Raw genomic sequence first — 15,673 nt, forward strand, 5'->3', positions numbered from 1 at the left:
ACTTTGACTGTAAGATGCCACAAAACATAACATTCAGTGGACTCTCAGTGAAGCTCAGTTATTGGGCAAAAATGTCATATTGGTATTGAAAATGTTATGCAAGGGAAATATCTGATATCAAAATCCCATGCAACATGAAACATGTCTGAAATAAAAGCTGATATTTTTGACATACAGAATCCTCTGTTTCTCAAATGTTGGAAAATGAAGTCGATACTTAAAGTTTTGCATTCAGTGTCAGGATTGATGTTGAAAAAGTGGTATCAGTGCATTCCCAATTTGTAGCATGTGTTTACCCTAACCTTTTTGCACGAGATCAGTTTAATCTCTTCCCGCCCCTCTCCACAGATCAAGACCATCCTGAGCGGGTTCATCATCCGGGGCTACCTGGGCAAGTGGACCCTGATGATCAAGACCATCACTCTGGTGCTGGCTGTGGCGTCCGGCCTCAGCCTGGGGAAAGAGGGCCCTCTGGTCCACGTGGCCTGCTGCTGCGGGAACATCTTCTCCTACCTCTTCCCCAAGTACAGCAAGAACGAGGCAAAGAAGCGAGAGGTGAGGAAGGACGATAGACTGGAAAGCACACCCCTCCTTGAGTTTGTTTGTTTTGCTGCTTCCAGGATTTTGTCGCTCCGTTTTCAACAAGTTGTGGTTAATGTTCGGCAAGAGAAGATCCTTTCAGAGTCTTGAAAAGTCTAGTACCAACAGGATGCATACGTTTTGAACACCAACCAAATTTGAAATTGGAAATGAGACCTGGAAAACATCTCAAATTTGAGCACAAGAACATGTTTTGGGATCTTAAGGGATTGTGTTTTATTATGGTGGTGTCTTTACCTCTGTTGCTGATGTCATCTGAGGTGCGTTTGTTTTGTTTGCTCAGGTTCTCTCTGCTGCATCAGCGGCTGGCGTGTCCGTGGCGTTTGGAGCCCCGATAGGAGGAGTGCTCTTCAGCCTGGAGGAGGTGCGGCTCATCCTGCACTCCTAAAGTTGTTTTATTTTGTTTGAAAGCTACCACCATTGTAAATTTGTTAATTATAGACACTAGGCTAATCAGATAACAAATTACCTTATTCATTTGCAAGCAAGGCAAAGAGCTGGTATTGTGTGGGATGATGGACAAAAATAAACACCCACTGAGAGGATTAAATCTCCCTTGGTGGTTTATTCACCAACATTTTAACTATGTCTTGTCTCCGCTTGTGCATTTGGTAATCTCTCCTCCAGGTGAGCTACTACTTCCCTCTGAAGACCCTGTGGCGCTCCTTCTTCGCCGCCCTGGTGGCAGCCTTCGTCCTGCGCTCCATCAACCCGTTCGGTAACAGCCGCCTGGTGCTCTTCTATGTGGAGTATCACACACCTTGGTACCTCTTCGAGCTCATCCCCTTCATCCTGCTGGGCGTTTTCGGGGGTCTCTGGGGAGCCTTCTTCATCCGAGCCAACATCGCATGGTGCCGGAGGCGCAAGTCCACCCGCTTTGGCAAGTAGCTCGGGTTAAATATTTTGACTGATTTAAACTTGGATATTACAGACAAGCTGATTGGGACATAAGAAAATAATCAAATGCCAGCATGGCTGAAGATTTGAGGACGAAAAGATGAATGGATGGCAGCTTGATCTTGTCTTTTCTCTTATGATCTCATGATCTATCTTTATTGGCCTGAACCTGAGAAACTTCAAACAGGGAGCTCAGATAAATGTATTTTAGTTTGTTAGATTAATTTACTTTACTGAAGGCAAATATGAAGACAAAATCCTTGTTTTGGCTTTGCATAAAAATGGCTCAATTACAACCAGAAATAAAAGACAAATAAAATAAATATATAACCAAGAGACTTACACAAACATGTCACAAATTTCAGAGAAAGCCCTTTCCAGACTGTGAGGCTAAGCAATAAATTTTCCTTAAACTCCTCTCTGCATTATCTGTGGCCATTACTCTTCTTGACTTCTGTTGTTGTCCCTGTTTTGTTTTTTGGGGGATTTTCTGCTTTGTTGCCCGATTATGGATCTCATACTGCGGTCATTTTCTGAACATGCTGCACTGCCTCCCATAGCTTGAAATCCCAGCAGGAGACGTACCACACTAAGACTACCTGGGGTCTGATGCAGTGGGTTATGTTTTGACTGTACCTTTGTTCCTCTTCCTAGGCAAGTACCCTGTTTTGGAGGTGATCCTGGTGGCGGCCATCACGGCGGTGGTTGCCTTCCCCAACCCGTACACGCGGCAGAACACCAGCGAGCTGATCAAGGAGCTGTTCACCGACTGCGGCCCGCTGGAGTCGTCCCAGCTCTGCCAGTACCGCAGCCAGATGAACGGGAGTAAAGCCTTCACCGAGACCCCCAACCGGCCGGCGGGGCCCGGGGTCTACGCCGCCATGTGGCAGCTCTGCCTGGCGCTCATCTTCAAGATTATCATGACCATATTCACCTTCGGTCTCAAGGTGAGGCGGGATCTTTGAATCTGGTGAGGGGGATTTGAAATTATAGAAATGAGTTTCACCAATTCTGGGTATGAGTTGTCACAATTTTCTCCAGCTTTTACCCAGAGAGTCTAGCATTGCAAAGCTTATCAGTGCAAAAAACAACTTGTCTTCCTCCAGGTCCCGTCGGGCTTGTTCATCCCCAGCATGGCCATCGGGGCGATCGCAGGGCGTATTGTCGGCATCGCCGTGGAGCAGCTGGCCTACTACCACCACGACTGGTTCCTCTTCAAGGAGTGGTGCGAGGTGGGAGCTGACTGCATCACCCCGGGGCTCTACGCCATGGTGGGCGCCGCCGCATGTCTGGGTGAGTCAGTGGATATCTGAATGTTGAGTGTTATTACTGTTTTGTTTTGTTGTTGGTTACACTAAAGAAGGGCTCTGCTAACTTCCCGCGAGCATTTGTCATTATTTTTGACTCTGTGCACCAAATGAGTAATCAATAAATTGAAAAAAATGATTGATTAAGGTTAATCAACAATGAAAATAATCATAAAAAGCAGCCCTAGTGTACAACTACCTGAATAGCATTGCTCCCAGTTTGCCTCTATGCCTTTTTTGAACAACATATATGCAAAAGTGCATCGTTAACACCATGACAAAAACATAACATTGTTTTTAATTTGGTTCATCGTCACAATCTATGCTCTGTAAAACTATAATTTTGAGCCAATATGTAATTATTAAGTAGTTCCACCAGTTATCAAATACGGAGGGCTGGATAAGAACGCTGATAATCCATCTCAAAAAAAGCCAGTATTTAATTATTAATATTTTAGTGTTGAGTCGTACTCTTGTTTCCCTGATCATACATGAGAAATTGACAGTATTGACAGCGAAGTGACAGGAGAGAAAACTCATTATGCAAGTTAACATGCATAATGAAACATGCTGATTTGCACTATTTTGCGCTGTAGGCGGCGTCACCCGCATGACGGTCTCCCTGGTCGTCATTGTGTTCGAGCTGACCGGCGGGTTGGAGTACATCGTCCCGCTCATGGCCGCCGTCATGACCAGCAAGTGGGTGGGCGACGCCTTCGGCCGCGAGGGAATCTACGAGGCCCACATCCGCCTCAACGGTTACCCCTTCCTGGACGCCAAGGAGGAGTTCACACACACCACGCTGGCCAGGGAGGTGATGAGGCCGCGTCGCAGCGACCCGCCGCTCGCCGTGCTGACTCAGGACGACCTGACGGTGGAGGAGCTGCAGGGCATCATCAACGAGACCAGCTACAACGGTTTCCCTGTGATCGTGTCCAAGGAGTCCCAGAGGCTGGTGGGCTTTGCTCTGCGCAGGGACATCACTATCGCTATAGGTAACTCCACAGGACAGGACAGAAGCACTGAAACATCTATCACAGTGTTTTTCACAGCATATTTCATCACAAAATGAGAGATGAAAAGAAAGGAAAAAATGAGAAATCCTCTTCTTTTACTGTCTTTTTCACAGGGAAGACCAGGCACTGTAGCATCAAAATGCCCAAATCAGAATTCTGCTATTTTCGTTGCTTGTGTTCATGATCATACATACATAAAGGATATTTTCTTTTAGAAAGAGGAAACTGATGTGCTAGTCCTTCGCTGGATTTCAGCTGGGTGCCCTGCCACAAACAGTAAACCACATTGTGTTGACAAATTAGGAAAACAGGCGGCACTCAAAAAGGACCACTTCATGCTCTGATCATTTTGTGGTCATGTTATTTTCAACCGTACACATCAAACTCACTGATAAGATTATCTATTTTTAAAAGCACTTTTGTTATCTGAAGGCATGACTATACAAACTTGCATCACAAAAGCAAATCTCCAAAATGACTCTGCATAAACAGACCTGTTGGTTGTTTTTAAAATGGCTGCGGCCTAGAATCTCAGATCACACAGCACCACAGTTACACATGGCAAGTTAAGATAAAGGGTTTCAGCTTTGGTTTATTTGGCGAGGGTGCAGTTTGTGCTTACAGTGGGTGATGAAGGGATTTTTTACTTGCACAATGTTCTTTGCGGTGAATCTACAGGTTGAGATTTATATATTTCTCAGTGCATAAGACAAAAATATGAGCTCAAGCAGCCCCGGCCCAATCAGAGCAGGTTTTAAAGGCTGCGTTACAGTGAAGGAATACAATTTCCTGAACTAATTAGACTTCTCTAGCCGCTCTGTTTGCCTCCGCCTGCTTCTTCGTCACATCTCCATTATTAATGTAGATCAAACATGTTTTGTGTTTTAACATCTGAAAGCACCGGTAGCCCTCCCTGCAGTATCACTATTAAGATATGCAGTCAAAGATATTGTGATGTTTGCTTTTATTCACGTCAGCTCTAGTGTTTATTTTCCTTTCTTTGAGGGCTTTATGAATTTTCTATCAGCCACCCTTCTCTGTCTCTGTCTCCTCTCTGCTGACAGGCATATTTGCTTTGCTACGTCCACGTCTTTGTTCCTGTGGCCACTCGAGAGGATTAATATCTGACTTTGGCCAAAAAAGGATGTCATTGATAATACTATCTCATAACTCTCTGTCCCGGCTTCCTCTCATTTCTTTTTCTCCTCCACTTGCCACCTCCCGTCCTCTCCCGACAGAGAACGCCCGTCGTAAACAGGAGGGCATCATGCTGAACTCCCGGGTGTACTTCACCCAGCACGCTCCCACCCTGCCGGCCGACAGCCCCCGGCCCCTCAAGCTGCGCTCCATCCTGGACATGAGCCCCTTCACCGTCACGGACCACACGCCCATGGAGATCGTGGTTGACATTTTTAGGAAGCTGGGGCTGCGCCAGTGCCTGGTCACTCACAACGGGTAAGTAGGAAACGGCGCGATGAGTGATGGAAGGAAATGTGGAGGACGGAGGATTAGCAGAAAAAGAGAGGGGGCGACTCCTTTTCCTTTCCTCAGTCCTCCTTTTTCTCATTTTGACGTTTGACTAACATGTCTAAGGTGACCAAAGAGCACACATGTACACACTGTGGTGTTGCATGGCCTCTCAAATCCCTGGATTTACCCCCGTAATCTGCATGGCCTGGCCTAACTGCTGTGCTAAACTCACCTGCATCCGACTACTGAGCAATAACGTGGTTTCTCCAGTAGTAGAGATTGAACTGCTGCAACCACATGACAGGTTACTCTGTTTGAGAAAAACACCCACGACAGTTGACGTCCACTTCTGAAAATGAGAAATGAGAAGGGAGTTTGCCGAGAAAGAAAACCGTAACCTTTGTTTTTGTTCCCTGTTGAGTCGATGATTTTTCAGATCATGCAAGATTAATTTAGAACAACGCCAGTCTTGTTCGTGCAGCGGGAGAAAATGATGACTGTCTTGTGATAAATTTGTTATGGATTCACTCAGGAAGCCTTAGACTGTCCCCCCAGACCTAGGGTTTTGCAGAGAGCCACCTGCTGGCGTGACACAGGCATTACAAGACAAATTACATCATGCAAAAAAAAAAAAAATTAAACTTTGGCAGAGAGAAGAGAGGTGCAGCAATTTTAATTACATCTTTACATTAATATTTTTTTAGTCACACATTTATGTTGTTTCACTCTTTCTTTTGACTTGATTTACTTTTCTGTTATATCCACAGAATAGTATGGTGCTCACACATAATAATAACAGGCATGATAGTTTATTAGTTACTTACTACACTATATTAGTATTGCTTACTAGTAAACCTTATAAAAATTTATTTGCATTACATTCTACTAAGTTTTGTTGTTGCTGTGTTGACTGATTATTATTTTTTGTACAATTAATTTATATTTTATGTTGATATCGAGTTAAGTTGTTTAATATTTTAAGTTATCCCTGTTATGTATGCTTTGTGCTGCTCTCTCTCTTTCTCCTTCTCTCTCTCTCTCTCTCTCTCGCTCTCTCTATTTTTGTTTTTTATTATTTTCGGCTGTTGCTAAGTAACGAGTGTGTGTTGCAGGATTGTGTTGGGCATCATCACTAAGAAGAATATATTAGAGCATCTGGAAGAGCTCAAGCAGCACTCGGAGCCCCTGGTGACTAGCCCCGCCCCCTTTTTACCCACATGACTCCCCCCTCCCCCCTTTCACACCTGTCTCTTAGGCTCCGCCTCTTAGGAGGGATGCATGAAACTTGGTGTGAATAGAGTATTGACAGTTCCCGGCTAAAAACGTGAAGCCGTCCTCCTCTTCCTCTCCTGTTTCACTTCTGCCTGTGGGTTGGTTTGGTGTGGATTCACCTCTAATGGAGTCGCTCATCATAGAGAAACATCCGTGTCACAGCATTTTCTGATTTCCATCTTAAAACGCTGGCTGCTTTTTTTTTTTTAGTTATGGATTTTCAGCTAAAGATTTTTTTTTTTTTTAAAGGTAAACATGTAAGCAGACAGATTGGGGTCCTGTAATGTTGGACCTCCATGGGAACTGTCACATTGATCGCTCTAGTCTAGTAGATTCCCTCACTGCAGCTTTGCAACCCATTCCCATTCAAACACACGTCTGTTATTAGCTTGAGTAGCGTGTGAGTTGCATCATGCTGGTACCCTGATAAGATATACATCAGGCTATATCTTTGTATTCTGTGTGTAGTTGTCATTTTATTATTTTTAAAAAGTACATATCTTAAAGTGATAGTTTAGGTTCTCAGCCATATAGTGGTGTCTCCTACTACATACAAGTCCAACAGATCCTGCAAGTTTGACCTGTGGTGAGAACGAGCGCTTCGCTTCTCCAAAATGAATAAAGTGCATTTGACCCAGAAAACAACACAAGTTTGAGCAGCTGAAAAAAAATGTTTTGAAGGATGTGCAACAACACATTTTTTGGGATGCATCACCGGCGCTCTTTTCCAGCCCTCCGTACTCGCTAACCGGTGGAACTACTTTGTCTCGGTATCACTACGCAGCGGCTTCACCCAGCATTTGCAAACAAACGCACAGGGCCGAGGGCAGCTTTTCAGATCTTTCAGACCTTTTTCTTTTTAGATGCAAACTGAGTTCCACCGGTCAGCAAGCAAGAGGGTTGGAAAGTAGCGTCAGTAATGAATCCCAAACGTGCATTGTTCATACATCTGTCAGTTAAAATCGTGTTATTTGCAGGGACCGGTGTACTTCATTCATTTTGGAGAAGTGTCTCGATGAAGCGCTCATGGAAGACGCTTCAAGTCAATCAAATCAGAAGAGTCAAACTTTCAAATAGTAGCAAATAGCACAATATGGGTGAGAACCTGATCTCTTTAATTGTGAGTTGCTTCAGACTTCTAAATATATCCTCCATATATATGTCAGATGCAAGAATGAATTATTTATTATTTGTAATTTTTTTCTCCCCCATCATCCCTGTCCCCCTTTACTGCAGTCATGTAGCCATGCCTGTTGTGCTTGTGTGTTTCCCCCTGCGCTCATCTGCCCCTCACAATAGTCAAACATTTCATTTGGAAAGTTTTCTACCTCAATTAACAACTGCTTTTTCCTCCTTTTTGTTGTTTTTTTTTTTTCTTTTGAAATCCCTCCTCTCTCTGTCGGCCCCACCGTTTCGCCCTGGGTCTCCACAGATCGATGACATCTGACCCGACTCGTAGTGCCGTCGCCTTAACAACCACTTGGCGAGTAGCTAGCCGCCCTGGGGAAGCGGATCACAGTTGTTGTTGTTTTGTTTTTAGTTTATTTTTGTTGTATTTTTGGGGGGGGGGAGGGAGGGAAAAGAGCTGTGTAGTGATATGTTTCATCGCTAATATCCCTCCCTTCAGCCGCCTCCATGCCCTCCTGGCAGTAGTACACCTGTAGTGGTAGTGAGCCCTGTGGTGCAGTGATGTTGTGTTGACTGATTCTCGTAGTGTTGTAGAGGTCTAGCTAGTTAGTGTGTGGTGGTGATATTATCCTGATCAAACAATAACCAGTCCCTCACACTTTTATTCCTCGTCACTTCCCTCCTGTCGTCTGTCAGTAGAACCTCCAAGCCGGTGATGTCCAGTCCTCTGCCGTGGAAGAGGGTGCAGGTTTTTATTCCACAGGATTCCTGTGGATCCTTAAAAAACTCAGAAAGTCTTGCAATAAATTTGATCAATTCAACCCCTAAAATGAAAGGTCCACACTAAAATGCTCTTACTCTGTCAGGAAATCAAAGAGCAAAGGCTTCTTTCCAGAGTAACCATTTTTTACCGATGTTCAACAGTCATACAGGGCAAAATCCATCATAGAGAAGGCAGGGATATGAATTTGTCCACTTGAAGAAGCGCCAGTAGACCAGAATGCAATATAGCCACAAGACATGATGAATAATCGCCATAGACTCGCTTTCTCTCTCTTGTTCAGCTAACAAGTTCACATCCCTTCATCCTCATCTGGGGTTTGTCGACTGGCATACTGGGAAATTTAGGGAATCACTAGTTCAGATAGAAGTAGGCATGGTAGATAGATGGAGAGTGGTTACGACAAAAATTAAATTTACTACATCAGCAAATGATGATGAGTTTAAGTTTATTTAGAGTCACAAATCAAAAAATTTGAGCTCTAAAGCTCAAAGGGCTTTACAGGCCCAGACATTTACAGAAACAGGACGACACACCCTGGCTTAACCATCGCAGCAGAAAAGGAAAAAAAAAAAACAGCCAGAAACCCAGAGATGAAACGGGGAAAAGGGGAAGAAATAAGAAGTAATAAGGGATTTTATATTTTCATCGTGCAGTGACAGGTTTCTTTGCTCTGCATGTCCACATTTAGAACAGGAAAAACTAAACCTAATGTAAATGAAAAGACTAAATGTATCTTAACAAATAATTCCATGCAGATTGTAAACCGCCTTCATGCCATGAAGGAGATACTGGAAGTCCAACTTGACAACTTGTCTTGATGACTTGAGAGTGTTCAAATGTTGGTTCAGGTCGTTGCAGAATTGTTGAACAGCTAAAAATAAGAGAGATTTACAGGCTAAGAGTAAATGCCCAATCCAGCACCAGCCTGTTGTTCAGGTGAACGGAATAAATGGGCATAAAAGCGTACCTCTAGTGACCTTTAACAAGTGTTACTACTGGCGGTGCGCGCTTGTTAAAGTCTTCTGTGTTGGCGACATCCGTGGAATAAGTGGGAAATATTGTGTGGAATCAGCAAATCCAGAGTTTCCAAGCAGTAAATACTACAAGGGAGCGATCGTAAATGTTTATTCCATGTAGGAAGCTTGTATTTATAGTTCTGATAATACGAGGTTAACGCAGTGTTATACCGCCCATTTAAGAACACACGTTAGCCTCGTTCAAACAGAGACAGGCTTTGTTTCTTTTTCATTGGTTTCTCAGTTGGTCTTAAAAACAAATCCAGGTCGTATTAAAGGGTCTTAAAACAGCTCATATTTGGCTTTAGGAAGCGACGGATACCTTTTTCCAAGCAAACACTTCACCGTTTAAGTGCACTGATTAGTTCCTTAGCTGCTGTTATGTTTGGCCGGAATAGAAACCTTGATCTTCTTCCATGACACAGGACTGGACCTCGCTGGCACAGAGGGAGCATTGCCTTCACCCCCTTCCACAACCCCCTGTCCCTCTGATGTAATTTGATCTGATCTGAGCCTGGTATCCCAAAATCTATTATCTCAGCACTGTGAGGTCTTTGTTTGTCCCATTGGCCTGCAAGCAAAACAAAGACGCCTCTAGATCTCAGCTGCTGTTGGGAAACCCAGGCCCGGTCTGTGTGGTGTTTCACCAGTGTTTCATGCCTCCTGCTGCTCCGTAGCCGTAGCACTAACCCCACAGCTCCCCTGCAGGCCGCAAGCCTCCCAGAGTCATATCTTCCCATCCAGACCTGGGTTCAAATCTTGTCTTCGGCCAATTTAGGTGCATCGCATTGGTCCTCAAGGGTTCAAACAGAGCTGATAGCGTTGTTACCAAAGTCTAAACTTGCCTTGTGCACCGGAGTCTAGTTGCCTGGCAGTATCAAGTGTTAAACAAGGCACGGCTGCGGTACTTCAGTAAGATTCAGAGCTATTTGGACCCAGCTCTGCACTTTCTCAGGTCTATAGTGAACAGACAGCTTCTCTTCACCACTGTTGACTCTCTTTGCTCTTCAGATGCTTCTCCTCACCTGACCTCAGACCGTATTCATGGCTGAATTCAAGAGCACACGTTGTTACTATGGTGATTTTACAAAAGTGAACATAGCCGTGCGATCAAAAACTGTTTTTATGATCTATCGCTCTGGAAGCATTTACGAGTCAGGCTCTGGATGTGCTCTTGAATTAGCAGGAATACTGTGACCGGGTATTTGGCAGTATCATGTGTTATCAACTGGAACCCAGGCTTGTCTGCTTGGGTTGGTAAGGTAAAGGTGTTCTGTAAGGGGAGAGGAGGAGGAGGAGGCAAATCTTTCACAAGACTCAGAAATTGGATGCGTCGCCATGAGGATTTTGATCACACTGCTCTTAGTCCGACTGTCCTTGAGAAAAACCAAGGAAGGGATGGTATCGTCATCGCTAGTTGACTGCTGAGAAATGAACCGAATCCATCTTAGTCTTAAGATACCAGACCAGAGTCGTTTGTGTCCAGTTCTTGCCAAAATTTGTTTCATTCCATTCAATCCAAGAGAGTGTTCTTGACATCTCATGGGTTTGATGTCGCCAACGGACACTAATCATGGGTTTCTTCACCAGTTCTAGCTGCAAAGTTATCAGGAACACAAACAAAAAACGAGAAATTAAAAGCAGGAGAACATCAATCTCCTGTCCTGGAACCAAAGTGGCTTCCCTGGCCTGGCTGTGACGATACTGTCCCCTCGTCCTTCCGTCTTAGATGATTTCTGAGTCCGGTGATGGCGATGTCTCCTCCTCCTCTGCTCCTCCAAGGTTCTGCCCTAAACTCGACGTCCTGCTCACCACTTCCTGTTTCCTCGTAGGATCCAGCTCACTCCTCTCACCAGGCTTCTGGACTGTTCTGTCTAACGAGAATCGCTCAAGTGGTGCCTCAAATGACACCCTACGCCCCGAGGCGTGCACCGAAATGAGTCCACTCGCACCGCCGTGCACAGATGGGGGCAGTAGGGTGCCGTTTTTGACGTGCTTACATTCCCTCACTACTCTCCCTTTGTTACTCACCTCCACTCCTTCCTCTAGCTTTTGCTTCCTCAGGGACTCATGTTTTTGTTGGCATGGTGACTATCACACCTCCTTGGATGGCTGATATGTTTGCCTTCAGGTTTGACTCACCTTTGTCACAGACCGATGTGTTTTGGTATTGCTGAAAGAAGCAAAGTTTTAGGCACGTGGTTACTGTCTTCTAACTCGCCGTGCTCTCTCTAGATATTTTATCCTTTATCAGGTCATGAACTTTTGGTGACCAGCAACTTTTTCTGACATCATTGATCAAACTTAAAGAAACAGTTCACACTAAAATACAAAAAAAAAAAAAGTTTTTTCCCCTACTTACCTCTACTACAGGCATCCAGATAGTTTCCGTGTGATTTGGTGAGGTTTCCAGTCCGTCTCCTTTCACCCCAATAAAATTATGGCAACCTGTATCTGTCCGCCTCAAATTTAAACTCATTGGGAGTCGATAGACTTATGGCCCTTTTCCACTAGTACCTACTCGGCTCGACTCTACTCGGTTTGAGAGCTTTTCCATTACATGATAGTACCCGGTAGCAGGTCCCATTTTAGGACCTACTTGGCCGGGGTTCCAAGCGAGCTGAGTCGGGCCGAAAATGTGACGTAAACGCCGTGCAGGCCACTGATTGGACAGGGAGTGACGACACATGAGAGCGACTCCTGCATGAAAACAAAACCCGGCATTTAAAAAACAAACAAAAACAAAACAAAAACAAAAAAAACAGCAACAGCGACTGTGCGCATTGATCATTGCTGAAGTTGCCATAGTCAGAAAATGACAAGCAAACCGGGACCGCGGTCAAATGAAGACGTGGAGACTTTTCTGTGCTTGGTGGCAGCCCAAAGAATCCAGAGGGAGCTGGATGGTGCGCCACCTTGCTATGACGACTCCACCCATGGTGAGCTGGTACTCAATTGTAATGGAAAACCACCTAAACCGAGTCGAGGCAAGTAGAGTCGAGCCGAGCCGAGTAGGTACTAGTGGAAAAGGGGCAATAGTTTGCCTGTGTTCTTCAGCAGGAAATAGTTCCTAACAAAACTCTCATCCAGCTCCATTGTATTGGAGTGATGGAAAACAGACTGGAAACCTCACTAAATCACACAGAATCTGTCAGTATGGTGTGAGTGGGGATGTGTTTCTATGTTTCTTAGTGTTTTGGGTGAACTGTTTCTTTAACCTGCTACACTACAATGTGATTCTGGATTCTGTTCCGACACTTTTCTGCCGTGCTTGCCAACAAAAAGATGATGTCGTTTCACTCTCTCTCTCTCTCTCACCCCGGTAGAAAAGCCACCAGCACTCTCTCACTGACTTGATCTCTTTCTCTCCTCCCCCCCGCTCCGTTTTCTCACTTCCTTTTCTCTCGTTTTTCTCTCCTCCCCCTCCTCCTCTCTTGTCTCCCCCTCCCCCCTGCAGGCGGCTCCTTGGTATTATCACAAAAAAAGATATCCTTCGTCACATGGCTCAAATGGCAAACCAAGATCCCGAGTCCATCATGTTCAACTAGTCCGCTCCTTCCAGGACGGCCGGGCGGGGGGAGACGACAGCGACGAGGAGGCGGTGCACCTCCTGGACGGATCCAACCTCTGACATTCAGACCCCTCCACCTCCCGCTCCCCTTCTCTCACCTCTGTAGACCCCTCCACCTCGCCTACCAAACACTAAGCTGACTGACTGCGGCCCCCTCCAGAGACTCAGAGAGTAGAGGAGCGCCCCCTACTGGCCGGGAGAGGCAAACAGACAATGACGAGAGACTCCGTTACCAATCGTTTGGCTGCTGAGGAGACGAGGAGGTCACGGGCGGACGTTCACACACGCAAGGAATGCACTTTTTCCGCACACACACTCGTACACACTCACACTTTTTGCACTCACATACATACAGTCACATACAAGCATGCGTTCTCTTTTGCAGGCACACACACACACACACACCGACACACACACACACTCACACACCTAGCCAGGAACAAAACAAATGGAAATGAATCTCCCTTCCTTGTAAAGACACACACGTTTGCACTCTTCATGCGCCTCACCCTTGTCCTGTTCTCCGCTGGGTTGCAGTGGACATTCGCCTGGCTGGGGGGGGTCAAAGGTCAGAATGATCCGCCGGGACGCGAGGAGGGACCTTGAGACTCCCACGAGTCGACGCCAGGCTCCCGGTTCTGTTTAAAACCCACCTTTCCTTACCCGCACGCCGCAGGCACACGCAACCCGTCCATCCTTCATGAAAGCATTGTTTACCTGTGAAATTTGTGTGTGTGCATGTATGCGTGTAAGTGTGTGTGTGAGTGCCTGTTTGTGTGTGTGTGTGTGTGTGTGTGTGTGTGTATCCCTAGCGCCTCTACATTCCAGCCAGGTTACCATGGGAACTCGGAGGACAAGCGCCCGCCCGCCTCCCCGAACATGGCAGCATTTCATGACCACGTCATGGCAGACGGCTGCTCCCTAGGTGCAAGTCAGTCCAAACGAAATGGCTTTAATGAATGCGTGTGTGTGTGTGTGTGTGTGTGTGTGTGTGTGTGTGTGTGTGTGTGTGTGTGTGTGTGTGTGTGTGAGTGTAAGAGAGAGAGAAAAAGATACAAAGGGAGAGAGATAGATGGGTACTGTATCTCAAGAACAAAAGTGTTCCCCCTCAGAAGGAAAAAATTGTGAATAAGACCTTTGTGAGTGTGTGAGTGTGTTCATTTCTGAGCCAAGTACGCCTGTGTGTGTGAGAGTGTGTGTGTGTGAGAGAGTGTGTATGTATGTCAGATGAGAGCAGGCACCTAGTCGCCTCCCCTCCGTTCACATGAAGGTGGGTGGAGTGTGTAAAGAAAACAAAAAAAAAAAAAAAGGAAAAACCGTCAAGGTTGAGTTCTTCTGTGTACTCTGTTACAGGAAAATAAAAAGAAAACTTCTTTTTTCTTCTCAAACTATTACTATTGCTACTACTTTTAGATTATTGATCTTGCTATAATCGAGTAACTTTTTACAGCTTGAAACAAAACAAGACTGGAAATCTGCACTGTTTTAAGTGAGTCGGTGGAAGCTGCTGAGGAGGAGGAGGAGAGACGTGATGATGATGATACTGCACAGACTGTGTGTTTGGACATTTTACTTTTTTCTTGTTTTGTTTTTTTTTTTTCTCTTTGCTGAAGCTGTGGCCAGATCTGTGGGAAATGTGTCCTGTGTTTTCAACCAACAACTGTCATCCTCCCTCACTTTCTCAGAGGAGTCGTCCTCCCTCTAAGCCCCGACCGACGTTGTTAACCACCTTTTAAAAATTTACTTAACCGCGTTCGAGCACTCCATTCGTCTTTGAAAGCATGAACCTAATGAACATTCAAAAATGGATTTCAGACACAAAACTCAATTTTTCCAGTTGATTTAGGAGCAAAGAGACTGAAAACCAAAATATTACGAAATGGAAACAAGTTGTGCTCAGAGGACCGACTCTGTCATAACGTGACGACTGTGTCCTGGCTCATGTCAGCTTTCAAATTCAAACAACAACAAAATATGTAAAACAAATAATATATTTTTTTAAAAAACGCAGGGAAAGTGACACAATTGACTGAATGACACTTGAATGAAAAATCAAAAATAAACAATCAAATAATGTTTCTGACAGTGACACACACTCACAAAAATGCCAAATTTCTCAAACAGTCAAATATCAGCAGTAAAAAAAATACTCTTTAGATGGATTTGATATTGGTTTTTAAACCCAATATTGGTCTGCAGGAATATTGATCCATCTCAAAAAATCAGAAACCAACACCACTGTTTACTTTGATGGTTCTGTTTTGTTTTGTTTTTTTAGCCTTGAAACTGAACATAATATGAACAAAATGGAAGATAAATGATAAATCTTGTGAATAAGTATTGTTTTGTTTTTTTTAATTACGGTCGACAAAATCCCAAGATGGGCTTCGCCTCGTCTTTAAGAATTGATAAATTTGCCTGGCATTCCCTGTCTGGAATCGCCTCTCCGGAGCTTCCAACCACAAAAGGAATAGGAGCAAGTGAGGAGTAGGGCATAAAATCGAGGCAAAAGTCAAAAATGGAGACCAAAAACAAAGACGAATCTATAAAAGAAGTAAACCTGCAGCTGTCAGATTTGCAGCCGAACCCGCTGAGGTGGAAGCCTCTCAGCA

The 15,673-nt window shown here is 44.9% G+C and overlaps 1 protein-coding gene across 7 annotated transcripts in view; it reads left to right on the top strand.

Moving 5' to 3' along the window:
- Positions 1-15,411, top strand: part of clcn3 (chloride channel 3) — a 46,924-nt gene extending 31,513 nt beyond the window's left edge. For 4 of the 7 annotated variants that reach the window (XM_030076981.1, XM_030076986.1, XM_030076987.1 and 1 more), the window contains 9 exons: positions 349-555; positions 884-964; positions 1,228-1,480; positions 2,152-2,444; positions 2,604-2,790; positions 3,401-3,799; positions 5,059-5,275; positions 6,403-6,478; positions 12,948-15,411. In XM_030076981.1, the coding sequence (XP_029932841.1) occupies positions 349-555; positions 884-964; positions 1,228-1,480; positions 2,152-2,444; positions 2,604-2,790; positions 3,401-3,799; positions 5,059-5,275; positions 6,403-6,478; positions 12,948-13,121 (1,887 nt within the window). In that variant the 3' untranslated portion in view covers positions 13,122-15,411. Of the gene's footprint in view, positions 1-348; positions 556-883; positions 965-1,227; positions 1,481-2,151; positions 2,445-2,603; positions 2,791-3,400; positions 3,800-5,058; positions 5,276-6,402; positions 6,479-7,994; positions 8,046-12,947 lie in introns of all 7 variants that reach the window. The other 3 variants (XM_030076983.1, XM_030076988.1, XM_030076984.1) reach the window with 2 other exon arrangements.
- Positions 15,412-15,673: the final 262 nt, after the last annotated feature.

The sequence above is a fragment of the Myripristis murdjan genome, chromosome 18, assembly GCF_902150065.1.
Source record: "Myripristis murdjan chromosome 18, fMyrMur1.1, whole genome shotgun sequence".
Classification (NCBI taxonomy): Eukaryota; Metazoa; Chordata; class Actinopteri; order Holocentriformes; family Holocentridae; genus Myripristis; species Myripristis murdjan.